Source organism: Carcharodon carcharias, chromosome 7, assembly GCF_017639515.1.
Source record: "Carcharodon carcharias isolate sCarCar2 chromosome 7, sCarCar2.pri, whole genome shotgun sequence".
Classification (NCBI taxonomy): domain Eukaryota; kingdom Metazoa; phylum Chordata; class Chondrichthyes; order Lamniformes; family Lamnidae; genus Carcharodon; species Carcharodon carcharias.
The window spans coordinates 126487905-126499464 of record NC_054473.1 but is presented as its reverse complement, the minus strand read 5'-3'; the positions used below and the strand labels follow the sequence as shown (position 1 = coordinate 126499464).

The window sequence follows — 11560 nt, the reverse complement described above, 5'->3', positions numbered from 1 at the left end:
GAGACCACACATTCCAAGAATGCTGCTGAAATAGCCAAGGATGAAGTTGAAAAAGACTAAGAAGTCTTAATAGTCTCAACATGTCCAGCCAATGCCGAGCAGCAATTGACATAACAAAATCAAGATAGTCAGGGAAAGTAATGATCAAACTGTATAGTGCTCTGTTCAGACCATACTTTGAGCACTGTGCTCAGATCTGGGCACCAAATCACAAGGGAATGTGCTGAAGGATTGAGGGCAGTGCAGAGAAGAAGCACAAGGTTGGTCCCTATAGTATCAAAATCCAGAGTAATATGGGAAGATTAGAGAAACTTGGGATTTTCAGCCTTCAACACATCCCAGAAGCGATTGTATAGAAGCATACAAGACAGTTCTGAGTACGGAAAAAACGAATCCAGAAAATTACTTTGACAGATTGTGAGAGTAAGATAAGGAGACACAGGTGCAAATTCATAAAAGGAAAACTGAGGATAATTGCGAGGAAGTTCTTGTTCACGCAGAGTGGCCCACGTAGGTAATGAGTTTCCCTGATAACCATTGTTACCAACCATCCACTCTTCGTGCAGATATCAGCATTTCTTGCTCCCATTTACACAGCTTGTTTGGAGTCTAAAAACACCCAACGCTGAATCAGCTTAACATGAGCCACCTCTTCTGCACATACGTAATCTCGGAGGGTGATTCATGATCCATTATGGGGCAACTTAATCCTGTCCCAGGATCAGCTATTTACTTGATAATGTGACCAGCTTTTTTGTGAAAAGACAAGTGAGTCTGAGTATACTTGGTTTACACACAAGTATCCCAATACTCTTCAGTGTGTATATCAAATTGTTCACATTTTGAAATGCTGAGAGTTGTCGGTCTATTACTCATCTACAAAATGATTCATGTTATGGATAACTGGGAGGCAACTTTATATGTGAAATGAATTAGAAGGTTCATTTTCAGTGCAGCTGTGTCCTCTAAGTTGCAACACAGTGCAACTAATAAAAGCACAGAAGATGATGTCAGTACTTTATCACATTTTAATTGTAAAAAGGACTTTGTACTGAAAGGAGTTCATAAGTTGTTTGTTTTGTGTTTGCATTATGTTGAAGCCATTTGGGTGGTGTAAATATCTCCCAGAGAGTATTCAGCCGAGAATAATCTGGAAAAGTGTTTGTAGAACTTACCAGGAACTTTAGTGGCAGCAATTCATTAAATAGTGATTTTCTGTGAAAAAGAATGATTAATCTATCACTCTAAATGGAGTTAAATTATTGTAGAACATTGCAACAAACTATTATGCAAACTATTAAACTTCTTAGATGGTTGCCAAAAGGCAGAGAGAAGAGAAAGGTGTACAGAATTTGTGTCACTCTGCAATTATTTTCTCTCAAATTGGAGATTTGTTGAAGCTTTTCCTGAACGATTGTAATGAATTGAATTATCATACTATCTACGAAAAGGAAAATTGTGTGTGTGTGTATATTTCCGGAAAGGTATCCCCAGATTAAATTAAAAGCTGGAATCTTTAGAATCTACATTGGGTTCTTTAACTGATTTATTTTTATTATATATTCTCAGGCTATGGGTATCACTGGTAAGGCTGTCATCGATTGCCCATTTCTAGTTGCATTGGATTTGATACATGGGTGACGTGCCAGGCCACTGAAGAGGGCACAATTTTGATGTGTGCCTGGAGTCACATATAGGTCAAGCATCCATAAAGGACAGCAATGAATCCATTGGGATTTTATGACAATCCAGTAGCTCCATGATCACATTTTGTGAATTATTTACTTCCAAATGTTTCTTTTAAGCTGTATTCAAATTATCAAAAAGGGATCTGAATTTCTTCCCTCAAACTAATAATCAAAGTATTAATCCAGTAACATAACCACAACACCACTGTACCTGCTTGTGGATGGTTTACTCGGTCTTCTTTTGTACATTTGAAGACCTCACAGGAAAAAAAAATGTGTGACTAATGCACTAGTCAATCAGAATAATTTTTATTTAAATCTAAGGGCCGTGAGGCTGAACATGTTTAGAATATTGGTGTTTCAAGCCAGAGGCCACTAGTAACAAGTGGTCGAGCAGTCCTCTCTGGAATTTAATAATGTTGGAGCACAGCACTGCTTAAATAAAAGGGCCGTGAGATTCAGCAACTTAGTGCCTTTTTTTGCGCTAAAAGTGTCATTTTGTCGCCAAAATAATGGGCAAGATTTCCCCGTTGGCAAGCGGGCCCCGCCCCTCCCCGTTTGCTGATGCGTAAAATGACATGTGATGACATCAGGCGGAACTCCCGACGTCACCGCGCCCCATTTAAATTTTCAGGTGGGTGGGGGCTCAGCAGAATCAGCTGTGCGCCCGCCAACCTGTCAATGGCCAATTGAGGCCGTTGACAGAGTAATTAAACTAATTAGTGGACCTAGTTCTGTCTTAGTTCTGTCGAAGGGTCATGAGGACTCGAAACGTCAACTCTTTTCTTCTCCGCCGATGCTGCCAGACCTGCTGAGTTTTTCCAGGTAATTTTGTTTTTGTTTTGGATTTCCAGCATCCGCAGTTTTTTTGTTTTTATAATTAGTGGACCTGTCTGTCCAACCTTAAGGTTGGTGGGCAGGCCAGGAGCCCCGGCGGGAGTTAGAAAAAGCATGAAACCTCATCCACGGGCAGGATGAGATTTCATGTCGGCTTTAAGAAATTTGAATAAAGTTTTTGTAAAACTTATGGACGTATCCCAACTCATGTGACAGTGCATGTGCAAAAGAGTGCACTCTCGATTTTGGGATCCTCCCCCCCACACACACAGGAAGTGCATAGTGCTTCCTTAATTGACCCGCCCACATAAAATGGCAGCACGCGATCGGAAGTACGCTTGTGCACGCCCGCCCTTCAACTTCGCCCCCAATGGGGGCAAAATCCTGCCCAGTGTCTGTGGCATGGGGGCACCCTACTGGATGTTGCGGCAATTGTAGAAGGACTTGGTGACTTCAAGAGTTGTTTGACGTTGCCAAAATCTACATGGATTGGTGTGGCATGTGCTGAAGGTCATTGTTTTGAATGAGTATTCGACACAAACCACTTGTTCCCAGGTACAGTGTAGTAGTTAGCATTCCCTCTTGGACTACAACATGACAGGGAGAAAGAGCAGAGGCAACACGGAACAGGACAACCTCTGGAAGAGGGAGGAGGAAGGTGGGGGCAGTGAGATTGGGGGGTGGGGGGGGGCGGTGTGGGGTGAAGAGGTTGGTGGTGGAACAACTCCCCATAGGAGACCATATTTGACAAGGATTTTCACGAAGCAATTCTCCTACCTGAATCTTAATGAAGAATGGGCAGAATTTAGTATTGTCGATGGGGGTCCTGCAATTGGTGGGAACCAAGTGTCACTTTTCACCAGGAGGCCCACGCAATTACCAGGTAATCAGGCACTTACTTATCTTGAGAGTGTCGGGCCTCCTGCTGGATTGAGGCCCCAGCAAGGTGGCAATCCCACCCCTGAGAGCTGTCAGCCAATCAGAGGCCGGCAGCACTACAGTACCAGCAGCATCACTGGGAGCAGTGGCTACTGCCAGTAAAGCTCTGAGGCCTTCAGCAGAGATCATCACTGGATCCCTGGAGAGAGGCAAGTAGGGTGGATTGGGGTTGCAGGGAGGGAGCTGATGGCAAGGGGATGGGCTGACAGGGTTTGCTGTGCAGCCTTCTGGAGCCACAGGATACCAGTGTAAGTCTCGCTTAATCTCTGAGCTACCGTTAAGTTCTGGTGCATGAAGGGATACTAGTTTTGAAGTGGCTCGATAATGAGCCCAACTGCCTTCCCCCCACTAGTGGGTGAATTTCCTGCTGTGGACCCTTCCCACCAAATACTTAATGGGGACAGTTTCCCACCATTGGGAGTCGGACACAAGGCCTTCCACGCGTATCTCCTGGTCTAGCGGGCTCCACTTAATTCCACTGTGTGTCAGATGTCTTCGCTTCACTAAGGATGTCCTCATCAAAATTTGCCACCCACTGCAGCATCAGAGCAGAGTAAGGACAGCATTGCCAGTAACTGTGAAGGTGGCCATGGCCATGAATTTTTATGAATATAGCTCCCTCTAGATTTTCTTCCTATCTGCTTTGTTACTAGTGAAAGGCAATAATGCTACTGACTGGTAGAACACGAGTATTCAACTGAAATTCCCACAATGTTGAGTTCCCTTTGTTGTCAGAGATGCTCAGTGACAGCCACAGCGATGGGCTGATTCTGGCTAGGCTGCTCTGCTTTGTCCTTTGTGGGCAGAAATTCAAATGTAAAGTTAATCATGTGCTGGGGAAAGGACATGTCTCCAGACCTTTTTTGTTCTCTCAGTAACTAGCTGGGCAAATGCCATAAGACTTTGCAATTACATCTTACTTTACCTTATTATGTCACCTAATTTACAAATATATGTTGTTATTTAAAACTGTTATTCCCCAGAGATGCTACCTGTTCAATAGGAGTGTTAAACCACACAAACATCACATTACTTACAGCAGCATGGCATGATAAAAAATCTATTTAATAAGGATGTTGATAAGACTTTAGTATTTGGTGCTTGTATTGGTCACATTTATTGAAATAGTCAGCTTAATATCAAAACATTGCAAGAAATTTGATTCATGCTTGAATTATTAAAGCTACCCATTCTATTGAGAAACAATATTAATGACATAAAACATGAAGGGAAAGATTTGCTGGACTATAGGAGAAGGGGTAGGAATGGGACTAGCTATATTGCTTTTGCAGAGCTGGCATGGAGTTGACTGACCGAATGGCCTCCTGCGGATTCCTCCATGGATTAAAATACTTAATAAAATACCAATGACCATTTGCTAAGCCCGTCTGACAATAATGTTGGTGGAGCCTTTAACATCGCGGAGTCTGTTGCTGTCGAAATCCACCATCAGTTTCTGTAAGCCAGTCTTGGTTGGTTTGAAGGACGCATTCACCACAACCTCTTGTCCAGGATGGATTGCTGCAGTTCTTTATTTATTTAAAAAAAAAAGTAAACAGAAAAAAGGGTAGTGTAAAAGGGCCTTCTTCTAATGTGTGGTTCTGTTAGAATTAAAATCATGTAGAATGACCAAATGGACCACAGTTATTCTGCAGAAATATATATATTTGTGGGGGCAGGTACCCATGCAACCCATGCAGGGCTGCCTACAGTTATCTGATTATCATTACACTGGAAACATGGAGCTGGGTTTTACTGTTTCCAGTGGGCTGGGGGAGGCAGAACATGAAGTGCCTGATTCACTCGCTCCCACTCCCACAGTCTCACAACTGCAAATTAAACGTTGACCAGCCAATTAGTGTTGGCAAAGGGGTGGAGGGAGGATCCACGTCCAATCAGGTGTATAGCGTGGAACATCAGGCGAGAGAGGGGTTTGGCCATGAACCAGAAGTTGATCACAGCCAACAATTCAAAGGCCCCTTGCCCTCTCACTCCCTTCTTATTTGTTATGTCGGTCTAAAAACAGTGAAGAAACAAAGCATACTAACATCCAAGTGCTGCCGCCTTCAGCAGCAGACTTTGTTGCTATATTCAGCAATGGACCCGTTTGCAGGCTTTTCATCCACCCTCACGTCACCTCCTCATAAGTGGCGTAAATTACTCCCAACACTTGTCCCACGTGACTACCGAGAAATGGAGTGGGCAACAAAAAAAATTGCAGTGAATTGGGTTTTTAGCAAGCTCAACAGCTTGTTAATTTTCTTTCTAAAAATGGTGGGCAGGCTTTCTTTTTGGGTGCCCGCTCACCTTCCATGTTATCAGAGACTGGCGGGATGATGCTGATTGCCAACCTGACGTCATCATGCCATTGTTTACATAAGCCCTGGTGGGCAGGGGGGTGGAGGGGGCACCGGTCAGCCCAATTTGCAGCCATAAAATCCAGTTCATGAAGTTTTCAAATAAAATATGTAGTGGGAAATGGTGAGAAGCAAAATCTACAAAGAAGGTAAATATTGGAAGTTTAAAGCCCAACTAAAATCCTCTCTCTGAGCTCCTTTTGAAAATCTATCAGTGTGACATTCCTAGAGGGTGCTGGAAGTAAACAACTTTGAGTGAAACTGTTCCAGTATTAGATGCGTACTAATTTAATTTGGCCTTTCACATTGACAAGAATTGACTCACTTTTAAACATCTAAAATCATATATTATTTTAATTCTATCACAGCCCAATGAGAAGTACTGAAGCTATCAATACAGCAGTTGAATGCTGGCAGTCTTCAAAGACAGGATTAGGGAAGGGTCACCCAGAACGAAAAAAAAACAATAAAAACTGGGAAATAATAATACTGGTCTGAACTGGTCTTGTATGCCCTAAAATGGAACACCAGTGAAAACTGGGAAATAAGGGTCCTGGTCCAAACTGTTTTCTCCCTTTGGGCAGGGGGCAACTGGATTGGAAGAGGCACAACACTTGAATCAGAAATAAAGATGATGAATAAATAAATAGTATACAAGGATGCTTTGGCCTTTTTTTCTCATTTTTGGTGCAGCTAGTGTTATCTTGCTGTGAGACTGCGGGTGGCAATCGGCTGAATCTGATCTGAGAGTAAAATCTGGGCAGCTCAGTTTCCAGGGCTGATTATCTAACAGAGTAATGAGATACAGCAACGTTATTCAGCAGTTCTGGTTTCCTGCTGTGCCTGGACCTTAGATTTTAAACATAATTATGCAGCTACAGTTCTTCCCTCACAAGAAAATGTAAAAAAAAGGTGGAATTCTTCAATTAGATTGAGAAAACAGCTCAAAATAAATCATTGGAAAAATGTGAAGCTTTGTCAGTGTGTCACCAGCATACATTGCAATATGTGGTAGGCTGGCATAGGGTTTCACTGCCCTGTTCCAATGTGTGCAATAGAATGAAGTGGCACAGAGTCTCAATGCTCCCACCATGTGTGTAGCACAATGCCAACAGCTTGGGTCAAGGGTCTTGATGCCCCATTGCAATGTGTATAGCAGACTGAAGATGGTTCTGGTATTCAGTGCCTCATCGCAAAGAGGGCGGGTAGGATAAAAATGGTTCTGGTAATCTGTTGCACTATGTGGCAGAAGACAGAAGGCACAGGATGCCATGCACTGTGACAGGTATTGTGTGCATGATTCTCTGTTTGGTGAATTCACAATATCGACTGCACTACCAGAACAGCAAGTGGTCAGCACTTCGCTACAGCAACCAAAAATAATTGATTCTGTATTCTGTGTAATTCATGATAATTCTATGAAAGTGCAGTATGATGCAACAGAAGAGCAATTAAAGGTTATATCTGTGCTAGAAGCTACATATATTCACACAGGGCACTGTCCTTTGCAGGCAGAAGGAGCACATTTTTCAACTAAACAAAAGCATGGGGGGACAGCATGGTTCATTTCCCATGGCAATACCTTGACCAGAGTCGAGCCACAACAATGCCTTGACCAGAGTTGACCTGCCTAGTTTGAATTGAAACAAAAGCTTGGCAGTTAATTATTCCTTGGTGCATTCTCCAAGGCAACGTCTCTTCCAATCAGAGTCCGCTTGCCAACCAACAAGCACTCTCCTCTATTGCAGTATAAATTGTTATTCCTTTTACAATTAGTATTCTTGTGTATCTGTCCTGATGAGTGCAAGATGAAAAGCTTCGACAGCATGTCTCTTTTTTCACCAATACTTGAGTTCTGTACTACCAAAGGACTATGTATAATACTCAAAGACACACAGCTTCTAGAGGCAGCCACAAAACATCACTGATAGCTGCAAGGGGATAAGTATCCATTTACAAGAGATAATTTTAAAGATACATAGGACCATGATAACAGGAGAGTAAAAGTAACATACATCACACCTGTCTCGCCTGGATTTGAGCCTGGGTTCCACGAGTTAAAGGGCAACGTTCAATTCACCGCACCAAGCGATCATTTTAAAACCTAAACTTTTTATTTGACAAAGCTTTGACAACTTGTCTCTTTTCAGCAATATTCAAATTTTTTATTCATATCTTTTAAACATATGATATCCGGTGATGTCAAGTCACATCACTCACTCTGCATCTTCTGTTTCATGCCTGACTGAAATAAACTTCTGATCATTTACCAGCACATACATTTCCCTTTAACTTGGTATTTCCAAAACCATGTCTCAAATGTCACCATGTCACTTACAGCAGGAAATTTCCTTGAACACAAGACAAAAGGGTAAATTAATTCTCATTGACTATGATGTGTCTATTCTTTTTGGAAATCAAATCTCTTTGAGCATTCAGTTACTAAGGCAATAGCCTACAGATGGCACTGTTAACTTGCACTATCTCCAAAATGCACAAGAACCATGAACAGCAACATCCCAGAGACTCAGGGATCATTAACATGCAAAATCCCAGAGACTCAGCAACTCTTAACCTGCAACATCCCAGAGACACAGGAACTCTTAACCTGCAACAACGCAGTGACACAGGAACTCTTAACCTGCAACATCCCAGAGACACAGCAACTCTTAACCTGCAACATCCCAGAGACACAGGAACTCTTAACCTGCAACATCTCAGTGACACATCAACTCTTAACCTGCAACATCCAAGAGACACAGGGATTGTTAACTTGCATCATCCCAGAGACACAGGAACTCTTAACCTCCAACATCCCAGTGACACAGGGATCGTTAACCTGCAACATCCCAGTGACACAGGGATCGTTAATCTGCAACATCCCAGAGACACCGGAACTCTTAACCTGCAGCATCCCAGAGACACAGGAACTCTTAACCTGCAACATCCCAGAGACACAGGGATCGTTAACCTGCAACATCCCAGAGACACAGGAACTCTTAACCTGCAACATCCCAGAGACACAGGAACTCTTAACCTGCAACATCCCAGTGACACAGGAACTCTTAACCTGCAACATCCTGGAGACACTGGGATTGTAAACCTACAACATCCCGGAGACACAGGAACTCTTAACCTGCAGCATCCCAGAGACACAGGGATCGTTAACCTGCAACATCCCAGTGACACAGGGATCGTTAACCTGCAACATCCCAGTGACACAGGGATCGTTAACCTGCAACATCCCATGTTTCAAATTGTTTGACTGATTAATGGCCATTTGGTTTCCAAATATATTCTTTTCTCTCACTAAACATTAGCAACATTGGTAACAAATGGCAAGTATCTAACCATGAATAGTTATTGCACAATATTCAGTAGTCCCATTCTAAGACATCTCTTTCATTTACTGAAATGTTCAATCATGTTACTCACGGAGATTTAATTTCCTTTAGATCTGTGAGTCCGGTGCCTTCCACACTGAAGATGCCTCCAGTTAATGTGATGGGAAGAGGATTTACAAACTTTATTTGGACAGTTAGCTCTCTGTACAGGATTGGTTCACCAACCACCTAGAATCAGGCAAAACGGTTTCTTGTATTGGTAGTGCATTCAGGCATACTAATCCATTTCTCTCGAATATTATATTTTTAAATCAATGTCTGATTTTTAACACAACTAGGAACTTTTAAAATCATATAAATTATTGGATTTTTTTAGTTTGATGAAAATGTAAAAATAGACTTCTTCACAAATTTGAAAAAAATCCATAAGAATTGTTTTTATGATCAGAAATCAGGTTCCCATATATGCCTGCATCACATCCATAATGTCAGGACGGACACATTAAAACATCTTTGATAGTGAGCTATCATTGCATACAATGATCATAGTATTCTGTTCACAGCACATCCTTAACTATTTCACTTTTTTTTTATTCATTGGATGTGGGCATCACTGGCTAGGCCAGCATATATTACCCATCCCTAATTGCCCTTGTTCAGAGGGCAGTTAAGAGTCAACCACATTGCTGTGGGGTGTGGGTGTGGATCTGGGCCTGACCAGGCCAGGTCAGACAGATTTCTTTCCCTAAAGGACATTCCCTAAGCCCATCTGGACCTACGCTGATCTGATTCTGCAAAGCTGCTAACATAGGTAGAAGAAGATTCCACTAGTCAATACAAAGCCTTGATTCTGTGTGCAAACACTGTTGCAAGAAGAATGCTGTCAGTGAGTCAAGGGGGAAAATGTGTCCTCCCAACCCAAAGTTCACTTCTCATTACCTTCAATGACAATGTAAATCTGCTTTTCCTAAATAATACTGTGCTTACCTTCACAGTGAGCTGAGGCAGGTTCAGAGCAACATTGCACTCCTTAAGACTCACTTCAGATGTGCCTTCAATTGTAAGCATGGCCGTCAGCCGAATTAAATTGTGTTCAGAGAGATGTTCACCGTAGTCTTTGTACTTCAGTCTCAGAACTTCTTTCTGAACTAATAAAAGCAAAATAACCACAGTTTGTTCCACAGAATCACTCCAAATTTCTTTTGAAGCAACTGGATGGAGTAAAAGTGGATGACAAATAAACCAGAACAAAAAATAACAAAGTTGAGTACAATTTTGATGATATCCTATGCTATGAGCTCTCAGGACTGAGAGAGGTAGTGGTGGGGGGAGTGGGGGGTGGCGGTGTGAAGGGTCGTCAATTGTAGCAGTAGGTAGCCAGTTTTGAAACTAGGTGATCGAAATGCACCAAAACATTCTGACACTGCCACCACTTCATTCTCCAATATAGAGAACTGTCTGGCTTCTTCCTAGTAACACTCAGCATCATTGCCATGTTGTAGAAAAGTGTCAGAACTTGCATTCTGCCATAAAAACAAAAATACCTGGTAAAACTCAGCAGGTCTGACAGCATCTGCAGAGAGGGATACAGTTAATGTTTCGAGTCTGTATGACCCTTCATCAGAACTAAGGCATATAGAAATGAGATGAAATACAAGCTGGTAGAAGGGGGTGGGACAGGAGAGCTCGACAGGGAGCCAGTGATAGCCGGAGGCCAATTCTGCCATTCTGTGGCATAATTCGCTGTGATACTGGCACAGCTGGACTTTCTTCCATCTGCTACTTTTTCAAGAGTCATTGGTAACGCATGCTGATCACATCTGACAGTTTACTGATCAACTTAGGCAGTTTGGATCACAGAAAGAAAGCCATCCATTCAAGACCTTAATTGCAGCTTAGAGGATGAAGTATGCTTTTAATGTAAGAGAATATAATATTTTACATTTAATAAAATATCTAGGCAGGTTGTGCTCAAAAAGCAGTCACCAGTAGCTTCCTCAGGATACTCTTAATTCTGAAGCTTGTTTTAACCAAATGGAAAATAGCAAACAAGGATTTGTTTTAAATATGGTTGTGTGATCTGGCTCAGAGGCTTAACATCTTCAGGTTAAGGAAAGGTTAAATAACGTTTAGTTTTGTTGCAAGATGACCTGAAAAGGATCACAAAACTTTTTTTTCTTATTAAAGTCCTTTTCCAATATTTCCCTATTAGCTATCCTCTCCTGAAGGAAGTCATTCATGCTGGGTCTGGATTTCTGGCAACCCTTGATGCATTCTTCAAGTGTGAGGTTAGAGAGTGATGTTCAGTAGGTTATTAAACCATGCATCATTTTTCAGTTAATTGTCAAATGTGATAAGTGAACATCATGACAGACCAATAAAAAGTATTCTACTC

General features: G+C 42.0%; 1 protein-coding gene across 1 annotated transcript in view; it reads right to left on the bottom strand.

Annotated features, from left to right (window-relative positions):
• Positions 1-4620: 4620 nt before the first annotated feature.
• tgm2l (transglutaminase 2, like) overlaps positions 4621-11560 on the bottom strand; it is a 36610-nt gene continuing 29670 nt past the window's right edge. Inside the window, exons 11-13 of the mRNA XM_041191168.1 lie at positions 10153-10313; positions 9257-9393; positions 4621-4993 (exon numbers count right to left, since the gene is read on the bottom strand). Of these exons, the coding sequence (XP_041047102.1) occupies positions 4843-4993; positions 9257-9393; positions 10153-10313 (449 nt within the window). The 3' untranslated portion in view covers positions 4621-4842. The remainder of the gene's footprint in view (positions 4994-9256; positions 9394-10152; positions 10314-11560) is intronic.